This window comes from Fusarium oxysporum, chromosome I (genome assembly GCF_013085055.1).
Source record: "Fusarium oxysporum Fo47 chromosome I, complete sequence".
Classification (NCBI taxonomy): domain Eukaryota; kingdom Fungi; phylum Ascomycota; class Sordariomycetes; order Hypocreales; family Nectriaceae; genus Fusarium; species Fusarium oxysporum.
Window position 1 is genome coordinate 1,587,597 of NC_072840.1, and position 13,725 is coordinate 1,601,321.

The 13,725-nt window shown below is 49.0% G+C and overlaps 5 protein-coding genes across 5 annotated transcripts; 2 read left to right on the plus strand and 3 right to left on the minus strand.

Moving 5' to 3' along the window:
- The first annotated feature begins 429 nt into the window (after positions 1 to 429).
- On the plus strand, positions 430 to 2,610 carry FOBCDRAFT_1559 (Peroxin 13, N-terminal region-domain-containing protein). The gene is made up of 3 exons (XM_031181037.3): positions 430 to 972; positions 1,086 to 1,562; positions 1,616 to 2,610. The coding sequence occupies exons 1-3, from the start codon at positions 921 to 923 to the stop codon at positions 2,329 to 2,331; spliced, it is 1,245 nt and encodes a 414-aa protein (XP_031041805.2). The 5' UTR covers positions 430 to 920; the 3' UTR covers positions 2,332 to 2,610.
- A 200-nt stretch (positions 2,611 to 2,810) lies between these two features.
- FOBCDRAFT_283234 (uncharacterized protein) lies at positions 2,811 to 5,547 on the minus strand (the record flags this gene model as incomplete). The annotated part of the gene is made up of 3 exons (XM_031181039.3): positions 2,811 to 3,208; positions 3,285 to 5,186; positions 5,237 to 5,547. The coding sequence occupies 3 exons, from the start codon at positions 5,545 to 5,547 to the stop codon at positions 3,127 to 3,129; spliced, it is 2,295 nt and encodes a 764-aa protein (XP_031041807.2). The 3' UTR covers positions 2,811 to 3,126.
- Positions 5,548 to 6,168: 621 nt separating this feature from the next.
- Positions 6,169 to 8,213, plus strand: FOBCDRAFT_1580 (uncharacterized protein). Its single transcript, XM_031181042.3, has one exon. The coding sequence runs from the start codon at positions 6,401 to 6,403 to the stop codon at positions 7,925 to 7,927; it is 1,527 nt and encodes a 508-aa protein (XP_031041810.2). The 5' UTR covers positions 6,169 to 6,400; the 3' UTR covers positions 7,928 to 8,213.
- FOBCDRAFT_1579 (uncharacterized protein) lies at positions 8,214 to 9,352 on the minus strand. The gene is made up of 2 exons (XM_031181041.3): positions 8,618 to 9,352; positions 8,214 to 8,562 (listed from the first exon to the last, which is right to left on the minus strand). Exons 1-2 carry the CDS (start codon positions 9,249 to 9,251, stop codon positions 8,501 to 8,503), a joined length of 696 nt encoding a protein of 231 aa, XP_031041809.1. The 5' UTR covers positions 9,252 to 9,352; the 3' UTR covers positions 8,214 to 8,500.
- Positions 9,353 to 11,573: 2,221 nt separating this feature from the next.
- On the minus strand, positions 11,574 to 13,030 carry FOBCDRAFT_283240 (uncharacterized protein; the record flags this gene model as incomplete). Its single annotated transcript, XM_031185141.3, has 2 exons — positions 11,574 to 12,609; positions 12,664 to 13,030. The coding sequence occupies 2 exons, from the start codon at positions 13,028 to 13,030 to the stop codon at positions 11,657 to 11,659; spliced, it is 1,320 nt and encodes a 439-aa protein (XP_031040783.2). The 3' UTR covers positions 11,574 to 11,656.
- Positions 13,031 to 13,725: the final 695 nt, after the last annotated feature.

The window sequence follows — 13,725 nt, forward strand, 5'->3', positions numbered from 1 at the left end:
GGAAGCAAGTCGCCTGTAAAGCCGATTGTCTGTGGCGAAACCGGAAAGCATCAGCGTCACATGGAAACTTACCTATGGCCGGCTACAACGGCCAACGGAAAACGGTTTGATTATAGCGACATAGGTGATGAAAGGAGCATCAATTGATGACTCAACTAGCATTCACGAGCTATTGTATCTGAAGGAATGCCATACTCGTAAACTCATCAACGAAATGCCCAAGTATAGGTACCAAGTATCAGACCATCAAACATCATCAAAATCTCAAAAGGCAAACACCCCTCTTCACGAGTCGTATTGCCTCAAAAAGGCAAGAACGATGAGAGTCGGCGGGGCCTAGTCAGCCGAGGTCTGGCTTCTGGTTCGGTCCCATTCGCCCCCGGATTTTTCTTCCCTTTTAAACTTGAATGCGCCTGCTCTCAAGTCTAGCCTAGGTTAAGTGAGGCCCCACTAATTTTTATCTCTAATCAACTCCATCTTTCTCGGCTTTTCCTCTGCGACAATCTCGTCTCCCTCATCCTCCTCCTCATCACCTCCACGCCCACGCCTGTCACCATCGCAATTCTTGCGCGTCTCTAATTCTCGAGAGATAGCGACCCTCTCAATCTTATCATATCTCTGTCTCGGCGGCTCTTTTTCCCGTATCCCGAGGCAACTCCGTTGTCCCCGCGCGCCGCGGTTACGCTAACTGGGGGCTGCATATAATCACGGAGTCAGTCTCCGATCTTGCGTCCGGTACACTTTCCGAGGTCCACCACCAAACGTCACGAGGAGTGGCCAACGACCAAGACAACTCTGCTTTACTAGGAGGCTCAATAATTAGACGACTCGAATTCTGACACTGTGATACCGTTTGTCGGTAGTCCATTGTCCGAACCCGGCTTCTGAACCCTTCCTCCTTGCGATAACAAGATAATATCATGGCCTCTCCACCCAAGCCCTGGGAGCAGCCTGGCGCGGCTGCGACTGCTGGTAAGTCGCATTCATCAATTCTTCTCTCTTACTATCTCCTTTTCCATGTCTTCTGCCAGTCACCTTCTCCTGACTCCCCGCGTTAAAGCGCCTTCCTACTCACTATACTCTAGCGACATCGCCTATCTCGCCGTCAGTTGCGTCCGGAACTACAACATCGATCACCGATTCGTCTTCTGCCCCTCCGCTTCCTAATCGACCTTCTTCTCTCACATCAACGGTCAATCAGAACGCTGCCAATTACAGCAGGATGAATTCCTCACCGTATAGCTCAATGGGTGGCGCGTACTCGTCACCCTATTCCAGCCCCTACTCGCGGTTTGGCATGGGTGGTATGGGCGGCATGAGTGGCTACGGTAGCATGTACGGTGGAGGATACGGTGGCTACGGAGGAGGCATGTATGGTGGCATGGGCGGCGGTATGTACGGCGGTGGCATGGGAATGCCTGGCGACCAAAACAGCTTGACCAACACCTTCAACAACAGCACTCAGGCTACCTTCCAAATGCTCGAGGGTATTGTCACGGCCTTTGGAGGCTTCGCCCAGATGCTTGAGAGTACCTACATGGCTACTCACTCCAGCTTCTTTGGTAAGTTCTTTAGTGTGATGGTTCAGGCCGGAGAGTCAACTAACAGTTCTTAGCCATGGTCTCTGTCGCTGAACAATTTGGTAATCTGAGGGATACTCTGGGCTCCGTGCTGGGCATCTTCACATTGATGCGCTGGATTCGCACATTGATTGCCAAGCTTACTGGTCGACCGCCGCCTGCCGATGCGACTGCCCTCACACCAGCTGCATTTGCACGCTTCGAAGGTCGGAGCGTTGGACCAGATGGTAACCCACTTCCTGCGAAGGCCAGCAAGAAGCCTTTACTGTTCTTTGTCCTGGCCGCCTTTGGCATTCCTTATCTAATGTCAAAGATGATAAGGACGCTTGCTGCCTCACAAGAGCAGGAGCAGAAGCGTCTTCAGGCCCAGGCCATGGAATCACAGCAGCCGGTCGACCCTGCTAAGCTTGAGTTTTGCCGACTCACCTTCGACTTCCTCCCTCAGCCTAACACAGGCATGGAGCTCGAGGCGAGAAAGGGTGACCTTGTTGCCGTCCTAAGTAAAAACGACCCTTCTGGTAATCCCAGCGAGTGGTGGCAGTGCCGATCCCGCGACGGCCGCCAAGGCTATCTTCCATCTACCTACCTCGAGGTCATCAAGCGCCCGGCACAAGAGCCCAAGAAGATCAAGGCTGCGCCTAGCGAGAGCAGCCGTACAAACTCCCTAACCAGCTCAATTGCCCGCCCCGAGGATGGGAAGAACGAGTACGCTTCTGCTGACGGCATGCAGAGGAGCCACTTCTACTCCTAGAATGCTGTCAGACACATTGGAAGCGTCGATAATCACATATAAAGACGACAGCTGTACGATTCTGTCTCGGATATTGCAAGGGTACATTGGTGATTGGATTACAAAAGTCATCACGGAGTTGTTGGATGGGTTTCACACACATATTAGTTCCTAGCGTTCGAATGGTTTCGTCATGTCTTGCGATACCTGGGGAAGCATAACTCCCACAAAGATACATCTGTATATTTTCACTTGTTAAGTCATTGAATGAAGCTTGAATGGCGTTTCTTTATTATGAGACTGTGTTCGGTGTCAATACTCGTGCGTCGATTTGGTCAAGCATATGCAAATCCTAGAGGACTCGGCATAAATTCATGAACCGCGTAGGTAGAACTTCGAAACAACAATAGCAGCAAAATTGAAGACAAGCCGGGGTTCCGTATCCGGGAGTGTTAAACCTCTGGACGACTGGGAGACCATTGTTAATTTTGACAGTAACAGTTCTCATAACAGTTTGCGCCGAGTCGAAATACACTTGGAGTTGTTCTCTGTACATCTATCTGATCGATACTAGACCAGACTTTTCCGTTATGACACGAGTTTCGGGTTTACATCCCCGTTTTCCCCTGCAAATAGGACCTCCTTCTTGGGCCCGTCATAAAGACATCAGTCATCCATGCCCTGTGGTTATCTTCGCCTAGGTGCCTAGATAGCAAATATGCGTACCAAAAATCGACCTTTTTCGCCTCAAGCAATTCTTTACAAGGCCCCCTCTGCGCCGCTCGCCTGTTCAATGCTCTATTGTTTAATCGTTGTTTAACCCTCAGCCTCGTACGCGTTGGACTTGTGCTTGGGCTGGAACTTGAACGTTGGGTGGACGGGGCCAAGGAACATCTCGCTGTGAGTGGCCAGTTAGCATACCGACCCAAGAAAGCAAACCCGTTGTGTATTGCGCCACAAAAGTATGAACATACCTGATTTTGATCCAGTCCCTGAAGTTGTTGGACGCCATAAGCGTTTCCATCTCATCTCTCCCCTCGTACTTAGGAGGTCGGTCATTGAGGCAAGGTGGGAGATACTCTAACAAACCAATAGGGACGTAGCGGTGCGTAAAACTGAGCCACTCGAGAAGGAAACGGCGAGTGAATCCAATGCCGAGCTCATCAGAACCCCAGGCGTCAAGGCCATAGCGCACAAACTTCTCGATGTAGCGGAGACGCTCGCTAGATGACTTGTCGAGGTACTGGCCCTTCTCAATCTCCTCAAAGAGCCAAGGCTTGATGAGGGCGCCACGGCCAATCATGACGGTATCGACACGAGCCTTTTCAATGTGCTCATAGTACTCGGTGTGCGAGTAGCAGTCACCGTTGCCGAGGAAGTACATGCGGCCATCCTTGGCATTAGGGAGGCTGCTGGCATCGGGCTCAGCGATGGTGTCAGTCAGAGTGTCCTTCTGCTTGTTGTAAGTCTTGATGAGCGCGGCGCACTCGCTGATGTAGCCCCAGTCGGCCTTCTTGGTGTATCGCTGCTCACGGCTGCGTCCATGAAGAGTCAGGGCCGCACATCCAGGAGCACCAAGTCGTTCTCGGTGCTCTCGTGCACCAAAAGCCAGTTTTCCAATAAGCTGAGTGGCCGTAGGACGGGAGTTTCGGATCCCAGTGCGGATCTTGGCAGTGATAGGGACCTCTCCTGACACAGCGTTCATGCCTCGAACCATACGTTCCAACTTGCCTGAGTTTTCAAGAAGCGCCGATCCACCGCCAGACTTGAAGACCATATCAATCGGACAACCACAGTTCAAATCGATGAGGCGAAGGTGAGGGCAATAACGATTTAGGACGTCAGCAGCCTTGGTAACAACCCAGTGGTTGTTTCCGGAGATCTGGGCACCAAACTTGATATCCTTGGAGTGGTCGTAGTCATCAAAGATGGGGACAGAGCCTGGGTTAAATTGGGGGGGTGAAAGCTCTGACTCATGAACCTTTAGAAGTGTCCAGTCAGCCTTTGTTCCTTGGATGAGAGGCATACTCAATGCCATCTCCGAGTATGTGAGCTGGGCTCCAAGCTCGACGCAGAGTCGACGGAAGGGCAAGTTTCCTTGGGTGGTGAGAGGTGCCAGGGTTGGGGTCTCTTGGCCGAAATAGAGTCGGCGTTTCTCAGAAGGCTTAAAAGGGGGGTCGACGAAGCGGGCGCGTAGATCTTCGATACCCTCGGTGGACTGATTCTTGCGACGATTCATAAACTCCTCACTCAGCTTGGCTTCCTTATTGAGCCAAGTGATGTACTGGTCAGATCGCGTAAAGTCAGTCCGCTTGCGGTTGAGGTCAATCTTCTTATCCATGCTGACGACGTTGAAAATAGCAGGTCGCTGCTCCTCGGATCCTTCATCTTTAGGCTCACCGTTCTCGCCGCCATTTGCTGAAGTGCTTATGAGCACCAACTCTTTTCGGCCGTCCTCGTGCTCGATTTCCTCCATGTGGCTCTTAACAAAGCGGCACTTCCAGCCTGAAGGACAGTGGCCATGAGCCTCGAACACGGGGCATTTGCCTTCAAAAGTCTCAACATCACCTCGGCGTCCTTCCTCAAGATACTTTCGAATATCATGGCAGAGTCTGCATCGGTCACCAAACTTGCATTCTCTGGGAGAAAACTCGGGATAGAAGGCTCGACTGTTGCAAAGACGAAAGGCATCGTCAAATTTGCCAAAATCGCGCTCTGTGTTCTGGCCCTTCTTCTTCTTTTCTTTCTTGCCCTTGCCTGGCTTTCGATCGCCATTCTCAGCATTCCCTTCGGCAGTACCGCGTGCCTCAGCTGCGTCATCGTCGTTCACAGCATCGTTGGACGCATCTTTCTGAGTTGACATGTCTACAAGATACCTTTGATTTGTCAGTGTGTCTCTAGAACGGGTCTACGGTGGGCTTCTCACTCTTTCTTGATAGGAGCAACTCCTTTGCTGCGTCCATCAACGTACTCAGTCTTGGGGTCCGGCTTTGGCCTCGGGACCTCATTCTCCTTGTCGCCATTTGTGGATTGTTCATTCTCCTTAGGAGCGGGTGCATCGTGCAAATCCTCTCCTGGAGCAGACTGAAACGGGATCGAATCGTTAACCTTAAGTCTCTTCGAAGCCCGCTCTTCATCCTTTGTCGAGGTTGTAACATTGCTGGCATCAGCTGCAAGTTCTGCATGCGCATTGCCTGGGGAGACGCCACCCATCTGAGCGTCGTGTTGCTCACTCATGGCAAAAACGGCTGATAATGGTCAGTCTCTGGGACAATGCATGTGTTGAAAGAAAATTACGAGTTCATAAATTCGCTATGAAGAATAAGTAAAAGATTTATGAGGGGAGTGAGTGAGTGTAAGAGAGAGAGGAAAAGAGAGAAAGGCAAGAACGGAAGGAGATAAAGAAGTGCAAATGTTTTTCTCGCTGTTACAGTACGTGAGGAAAATTAGCTTACCTCTTGCACTATTATACACAAATTAATGAGTGATTGTTTTTTTGACAGTGCTCGTTCAGTGCCAGCTGATGAAAAGATCAGTCGTCAAAACCGAGATCGACTTTCAAGTGCATGGGGAAAAAAACCTCGATATGATGGTGTAAACTAAACTGCACTAAATTCCCTAAGGTCTACTCCGTATTTCTAGGTCTTATGTGCTATGAGGTCAGTGAGAGGTCGAATGTATCAGGTACCTTAGACGCCTGAGAGCCTCATCTCCGCACTTGGTCACAGGGGCCGGGCCTCGCTAAAAGTGCTCCAGAATCAACGACAACAAAGCTAGGAGGTACTCAGGTACTTCGACTCAAGACGATACTCGCCTCAACCCCAGCTCCAACGTTGCACGATCCCTACCCTTCGACATCATTTACGTACTATCACCATCACCGGCTCGCCTGCCCCTCTCTTCTCTTTGCGCCCTTGGCAAATCGCCAATTGGCTTTGGCTTCAACTGCCTGTTTTTAATTGCATATTGTTCGTTCCTTTTTGCCCCCTTCACTGCTCTCACTCATTCCACCTTTCCCCCACCTCGACCGGTTCAAGTCACAAGCTCAACGCCTTGTCTAGGTAGGCAATGAAGAAGAACCTACGCAGTCATGGCGGATCCGAGGAGGTCCCCCGATAAGTCGCATCTCAAGGCAAAGAGCATTCAACAACAGCAACAAAAACAACAACGATCGCCTGCTCCGGCCCCCATAGCCACACGGCCGACCTTTGTCGACGACGATTCCGACGATGATGACGAGTCTAGCGATCAGATGCCCTTACCCAGAAGCCATACACCAGGTCATCTTGCCAGCAAAAGCATACAAGCAAATCGTCGAAAGCCTTCCGATCTTTCTATCCGGCAGCGCTCTCAATCCGCATCACAGACCGCCCCGCAAGGAGCTTCTACCTCGAGAGCAGCCCACAAACCGCCGCATTCAATCTCAACCAGCGCTGGCGATGCCTCAAGTGAGGGAGATCGACATAATCGGCGACCAACCGCTTCACGGTCGACATCTGCCATAACGAGCCGAACGACTGCACAAGCGACCGCTCGGTATGCATCGCATAGATCTCGCATATCACAAGACGAGTACACTGCGTTCCCGTCGCTTCCAGATCCCCGGACCGCTCCAAACGTCGACGTGGCTCCAGCATCTGGCATGTACTGGTCCAAGGCACCTGTGTCAGGCGCTCCTCACACCTCATTACGAGCACACACAACAACAATCATTGGCTCGAACGTTTATGTATTCGGCGGCTGTGACTCAAGAACATGCTTCAACGATCTCTACGTGCTGGATGCCGATTCTTTCCACTGGTCTATACCTTATGTCGTTGGTGATATACCTGTTCCTCTGAGAGCCATGACATGTACTGCCGTAGGCAAGAAACTCATCGTGTTTGGCGGAGGTGACGGCCCAGAGTATTATAACGATGTCTATGTTTTGGATACGACAAACTTCCGGTGGACAAAGCCCCGTATTATAGGAGATAAGATGCCGTCGAAGCGGAGAGCGCATACTGCTTGTCTATACAAGAATGGTATATACGTATTCGGCGGCGGCGATGGGGTCCGAGCTCTGAATGATATCTGGCGTTTAGATGTTGCTGATGTCAACAAAATGTCATGGCGATTAGTGTCAAGTTCAGATAAGTCAAGCCCTGGGTCAAAAGACTATCGTCCCAAGGCAAGGGGCTACCACACTGCCAACATGGTGGGCAGCAAACTCATCATTTTTGGAGGCTCTGATGGCGGCGAATGTTTCGACGATGTATGGGTTTACGACGTTGACGCCCAGTTATGGAGAGCAGTCCCTATCCCCGTTGCTTTCCGCCGTTTATCACATACGGCCACAATAGTCGGCTCCTATCTTTTTGTCATTGGAGGCCACGACGGAAGCGAATACTCGAATGATGTCCTGCTTTTGAACCTGGTTACAATGACATGGGATAGACGTAGGGTCTACGGTAAAGCACCTTCAGGCCGTGGCTATCACGGGACAGTGCTGTATGATAGCCGCCTCATTGTCATTGGAGGTTTCGATGGAAGCGAGGTGTATGGCGATGTTATGCTGTTAGAGCTAGCTGTGCATGCATATTATTCGCAAATCAGCCATTTTACTATCGAGGTTTAGAGATATGAGCTAATGCAGCTCCTTTGGATATATTAGTGTGCTTGATAATCAATTTGTTGTTCTGGGAAGGTAACTGAACCCTTCAAAAGAGGGCTAGCAGGGAGTCGGTGGTGCAGATCTTTGTTAACTTAGTCTAGAAGAATGAGATGCTGGGTCATCTTCATATGTCCTTGTATATACGCTTGAGATAAAGATGCTTGCTCAATTCTTGCTGTCATGGCTACATATGATACATTGGGTGCAATTCAAACCCCAACCAAGAACGTTCCGGGCCAGTTTTAAGAGGTTGTAACTCCAAGGAACCATCCCACCCGCTCTATGCGCATAGAAAAGACAAAACAGAGGGCAGTTTTGTTTCAATGACTATCCCAATCGATAATAGCCACTTCCTTTCCATCCCAGCTCATCGACTCATGAAACTTCGGTTTGTTGGTATATACAATTTCCGATTTCCTCCTGTGGTTGTCGGCTTGTGCTCGGCGTAGTATTAATGATGAGTTTTAAAGTAATGTGTATCGAGGAATGGTTTTCATTGAGTTGTTTTTGTCGTTATAAGAAGATAACATGTTTATTTTAAGCCTTGTTCTCAGCTTGCTTCTTAGCGGCCAAGCGTCGCTCCTCAGCAGCGACCATATCTATCAGCCCAGTTAGTCACATAATGTTTTCTGCAAGATCTCAAGTGCGACTTACCCTTCCAGAGGTCTTGGCCCTCATACTCCTCCTTGTGGATCTTCTTCTCAATAAGTCGCTTGTGCTCGGGGTCCTCGGGGTCGACGACCATGACGGTCTGCCAGCGACCCTCGCCCTTCTTGGCGTCGTTCATCTCAAAGACAGCTGAGATGATGAGAACAGCGAGGGTCAGACCCTGAGCATACACACGGGCCTGTACGACCTTGTTGGCTGTATTCATGGGTGAACGGCTCACGAGCGCGAATGCGACACCCATGGATGCGAGCCATGAGACAAATACGATAGAGTAGCGGTTCTCCTTGCCGTACTCCATAAAGCGCTCCCAGGTCGTCTGATTCTCGCGAACAATCTGCTGAGCGCGCTGGGTCTGGTCTTCGTAAAAGTTCATGGGATTCTGCTTCTTCTGAAAATCCATGGACCAGCGATCGGCGTTGATAATGGCGCCAAATGTGCCGGCGGATGTGACGAGGAACGTTCTGAAGGGGATTGTGAGGCCGCGGAAAGCAGGGTATCGCCTTGAAGCAAACATGACACCTCCAACACCAACAGCGAGACCAAGACTACCTCCGATGAGACCGCCCTTGACGACAGCTGAGTAGTGCGCCTCCTCTTCTTCCTTTGTAAGAATCTTCATGATTGCGATTTGGGTTGGACTGGAAATGAGGGGAAAGACGGTCGTGGGAGAAGCGGCAAATTTGTAGAGATGGGATTTCTGTCAGGGCGCAATAGTTTACGGTGTTTTGTTTTCAGGGCGAAGGTGGTATGATAAGAAACCGAACGAGGTGGGTTGCAGCGTGGTTTAAATCCAGGGTGGGTCAACTGAGAGGATGCTGAGTTTCAGTACTTGGAAGATGTCGTAAACGTGAGGTGAGGTTGATGTACTAGTGTCGTGATAAATTCGCCAAGTTTGCGATATGCGAGTAAATGGTGTTTTCTGTAATTGATGAGTATCTCAGATCCCCTCTTACTTATCCTGACGTATATAAATGGCAAACAAATTTTCATGGCCGAGTGTACCGTTTTCTTGCATGACGGTAGATGATGTCAGTTTCTTCCGAACTCGTCCGGGCGCAAACAGTCACCGAACTATGCCCGAGTCGCCGAATGGGCTTCAAATTCAAACGAAACTGTCTGTAGGTAGGTAACTCCGAGGATATGCTACAATGAGAGATGTTTCTGGGACTATCTTTGTCAATATTCGAGTGAATTGGGCATCTGATTGCTAATATTACAGAGCTGAGTATCGGCTGCCCCGGAAGCAAAACCCCAATCTCTTGTTGTGCCATCATCGAAGTGTCTTTCGAACAGAGCTACGATAGATGGCAAACCAGACGGACGGGCGATCACTCGCTCTCCATCTCCAGCGATTTATGTCCCCATATCACCCGCGAGAGTCCTGAAAGCGCATGGCAGCACATAGTATCTTAAATATAAAGTAAAGCTCAATTATGCCGCAGAATGCCGTGACAAGCTTCCAAAAGCAGCGGCAATGATGACGGCGTTCTGCGGTCAAAGCGGCATAACAATGTTCAATTGTGTAAACGCCATGCCGCACTCAATCCGATCTCACGGCGCTAAACCGCTACCCTGCACAGTGAACCAGGGGTCTTCTAGATCAATACCAGCGGTTGGCATCTCGGCATCGCCGTTGAAGTCCCGACGTCAAACGAAATCTCTACCCGTGAGCAACGACTTTGGTTTTCGCCAACTCTCGGGTCGTCGGGCTATGCCAGGTTCTACGGGTTACCGGCGTTCATAGCTCGGAATGCTTATGTGAGGTCGCCGCCTAGATCCGCATCTGGATAAGCCACACGGTCTTGTCTCGCCTTATGCCAGGTCGGAGCGCTCCGAGAAACCGCCTCATGGCCTGAGATGGGGAATGTTCCGGGAATGATGAACCCTTTGATCATTGGCAACCCTTGGTCAGGTATGATTGGCGGGTATCAGTACATGCTGGTTTTACTTACCTACCCGGGACCAATTTGTCATTCTATAGTCTTGAGGTAAAGTGCAAAGCTGATCTGTCGACTCTCGAACGATAGTCAGTCGAGTAAAAGAGATTGTATCTCTGTAAATACGGTAAACCTCATTTGGTTTATCAAGAAAACAGCCAAGCATGTGTTGACGTTTTCGAGTGAGGGGCTTGACATGCAGCACACTCAAACCTCTTAGCATCAAATAAATCAAGAATGGGGACTACTGAGCGATGTTGCCCGCATCGTTTGTCTCGTTTCTGGTTCATGCACCTCGGGAATATGATTCATTTGTCATAAATACCTGAGAAATATGCGGACCAGAGGTTCCGAGCGCCAGCCATGATCGAGCTTACTATGTCGTGCCTACACACTGCTCTACATGTCTATCAACAACATTCTCAGCAATCAACCTTGAGCGGATAGCATTGAAACACTCATGACTCCATTATCTCTCCCAAGTGAGTATAATTATTGGCGGTATCTTTTTTGAAAAGAGACAGAAGAAAAGGGCAAGTTTGGTCTTTCCATGAACATGACGGCAACTTAAGCAGCTTAGGACTGGCCCATATTCGTACACTCAACCTAAGTGCTTGCCACATCTTCGCAGCTGTCCTAGACCGGGTTCCACGTCACTCTCGTGTATTCGAGAATCATATTGGTTCAATATAGAATAGGCCTCGTGGTCAGGTTCGAATAAGAGAATTATACTATCTAGTCAAGACCAGAACAGGAGTTCAAGCGGCATAATAATGTTCACTTGGATAAACGCCATGCCGCACTCAATCCGATCTTATAGCGCTAAACCTCGACCCTGCACAATGAACCCGGGGGTTATAGCAAATAAATCTCATATATCATTAGTGTCCTCATACGCAGCTCTCCCGCGACTAAACTCATAAGCCATTTCCCCTTCAATATATGGCTTTCCCACAGCTTTGCATCCGGTTAATCTTTCTATTATCAACGACATTTAAACCACTGCCGTGACATCACTAGCACTGGATGCTGTTCCAATGGACATCCTGTTGAATCTTGTATCCATGGCTTGTACCTGCGAACTTCCCTAAAGTTCTTGTTGCGGCTCTGGTGAGTTCTGGTCAACCCATGATTGTACCCTTGATTGAGTGTCCTCATCTGCTTCGACATTGTCCTGAATATCCTCATAGGAGAAACGATAATCGCCTGGTGGGAAACTGAAGTCTCCAAGCTCGTCTGGCACTAGAGCTCCTCCTGAGATTGCAGCTGAGGTGATGATAGCCCACTGTATATCAAACATAGTGCGGCAAAGCGGTACATCAACGGTGCTTCGAATGATGGTAAAAATATCACCAGTTCTAATAGGACGGCCGCTCTCGACATTATGCGCAGCAATGCCTTTCGTTCCATAACATGCTTGGCAGTTTTGCTCGTTGCATAAGTATGGCTCGCTGCCATAGCAATGTTTGATTTGTTCCTCGAGGTCTGGGAGATCCTTTAGATAAAAAGACGCAGTAGGATCGCGCTTGATGTTTCGCGGCATCCAGTGGAACTGAAGCCTGATTTTACATGTCTTGGTGTCATCGGTAAGAGGCGTCGCATCAAGCCATTTGAACGCCCAGTAAGCATGTCCCCACCATATATATAAGGAAGGGCTGAGACAAATCATATTCCATTGCTTGTCTAAAGAGCCCTTTCCTTGGTGTAATAAGGTGATAGCATCTTCTGTTTCCTTATTTCCTGGAAGGCCAAGCATTGAGAAAATGGTGCTTGAAAAGAGAGATGTCTTTTTAGTGTTCTTGTCGGAGTTGTTAAAAGCGAATGGAATAATATGGCAGACTTGAGGGTTTGCAACTCCGGTGACAATACAATGTCCACCGTCGTTCTTCTTGCATGCTTCAAGCTCGGGGTCCTTTCGCTTGATGCGGGTCGTATCAAGCTTGTCGAGTGCCGCTTCTAACCACTTAACTCTGTCAATTATGTCCTCATTTTTACCATCTCTGTCCCTCTTTGCAGAAACATATTGCGCCTTCTGAAGAACTATCAGTTAGGTTAGATTAATGGGCAACAGAACCAGAAATTAATGGATCTTACAATAAGATGTGAGCGGGCCGACATTGTCTAGGTGGTGGAGAACTACACTGCTCTGCTTGTAGTTGTTCCAAGTAGTTGTAAGCTCATCAAGCGGCAAGTTAAGAAGAAAACAGAATTGAATAGCATTTGGTTCCCAGTCTGGTTTGCTTCGATGTTCGCGCTGGAGTTTGATAGCCTTTTCAAGTTTATCGAGCTTGATCTGGAGTGCATCGAGTGGCAGTAAAACGACTGGATCCTTGTGCTCCTGGCGATGCGTGATGAAACGCTTGTGATGATCTTTAGCGGTCTCGTAGAGTTTGTAAAATTCCCGGAGCTCAAGAGCTTGCGTTTCTACGACTCCAGAGACTTCCTCAGGTGCTGAAGCCATGGTATTATTGTATTGCGATAAAATGAAGGATATTATCAAGGAGAGAAAGAGGCGAGAAAGATATAGAGTGGGGAGCAAGGTTAAAAGGCGAAATTCTAAACAAGGGCAACCTATCAAATGGTAATCCCTCGCATTTACTTTACTTCGAGAGCGAGAGAGTTTTTCAAGAGAAAAATAAAGTTAAAGGGAGGAGAGAGAAAGTGAGAATTAAGAACCGGATTTGTGATGCGTGTTGCAGGAGAATGCTTTTGGGGGAGTGTCTAGTTCAGCTAGAAGTGAACTGGAGTTCGAAAGTGAGATTGACTTCCGTCACTCAACTGCAGGAAAGCCTTGGTCGAAAGCTCAGCCTGCGGGTTGATGCTCAACAAGGAATTCCTTCCTCCATAACACTTGGCACGACCGAACCGCATTGTTCTTTTGCTGTATTTATGGCTTTTATCTGCAACCAGTACCTGTATTTGGATCACACGACCAGTGTTTTCAATGGCGTTGCTGAAGTGCAACTGAAGGGTAGACATGTTAAAGCTAAACCTTTTCAGTCAACGAAAGCATTTAGGCACTCTTGCATGGAAGCCAAGTCCAATACCTTTTTAGTCAGGACCTGTCAGCCACGCTTTATTAGCTCAATCCATATGAAAGGCAACGGCGTTGTGTGGTACCTCACATGTCGAGGAATCAGAACGAAGATGATTACG

Excerpts from the sequence above, each read along its gene's own strand:
- FOBCDRAFT_1580 (XM_031181042.3), top strand. The coding sequence starts at position 6,401 with ATGGCGGATCCGAGGAGGTCCCCCGATAAGTCGCATCTCAAGGCAAAG.
- FOBCDRAFT_1559 (XM_031181037.3), top strand. The coding sequence starts at position 921 with ATGGCCTCTCCACCCAAGCCCTGGGAGCAGCCTGGCGCGGCTGCGACT. Across the intron at positions 973-1,085 it reads TGGCGCGGCTGCGACTGCTG|CGACATCGCCTATCTCGCCG; the intron begins GTAAGTCGCATT and ends ACTATACTCTAG. Across the intron at positions 1,563-1,615 it reads TACTCACTCCAGCTTCTTTG|CCATGGTCTCTGTCGCTGAA; the intron begins GTAAGTTCTTTA and ends AACAGTTCTTAG.
- FOBCDRAFT_1579 (XM_031181041.3), bottom strand. The coding sequence starts at position 9,251 with ATGAAGATTCTTACAAAGGAAGAAGAGGAGGCGCACTACTCAGCTGTC. Across the intron at positions 8,563-8,617 it reads GGGCCAAGACCTCTGGAAGG|ATATGGTCGCTGCTGAGGAG; the intron begins GTAAGTCGCACT and ends CTGGGCTGATAG.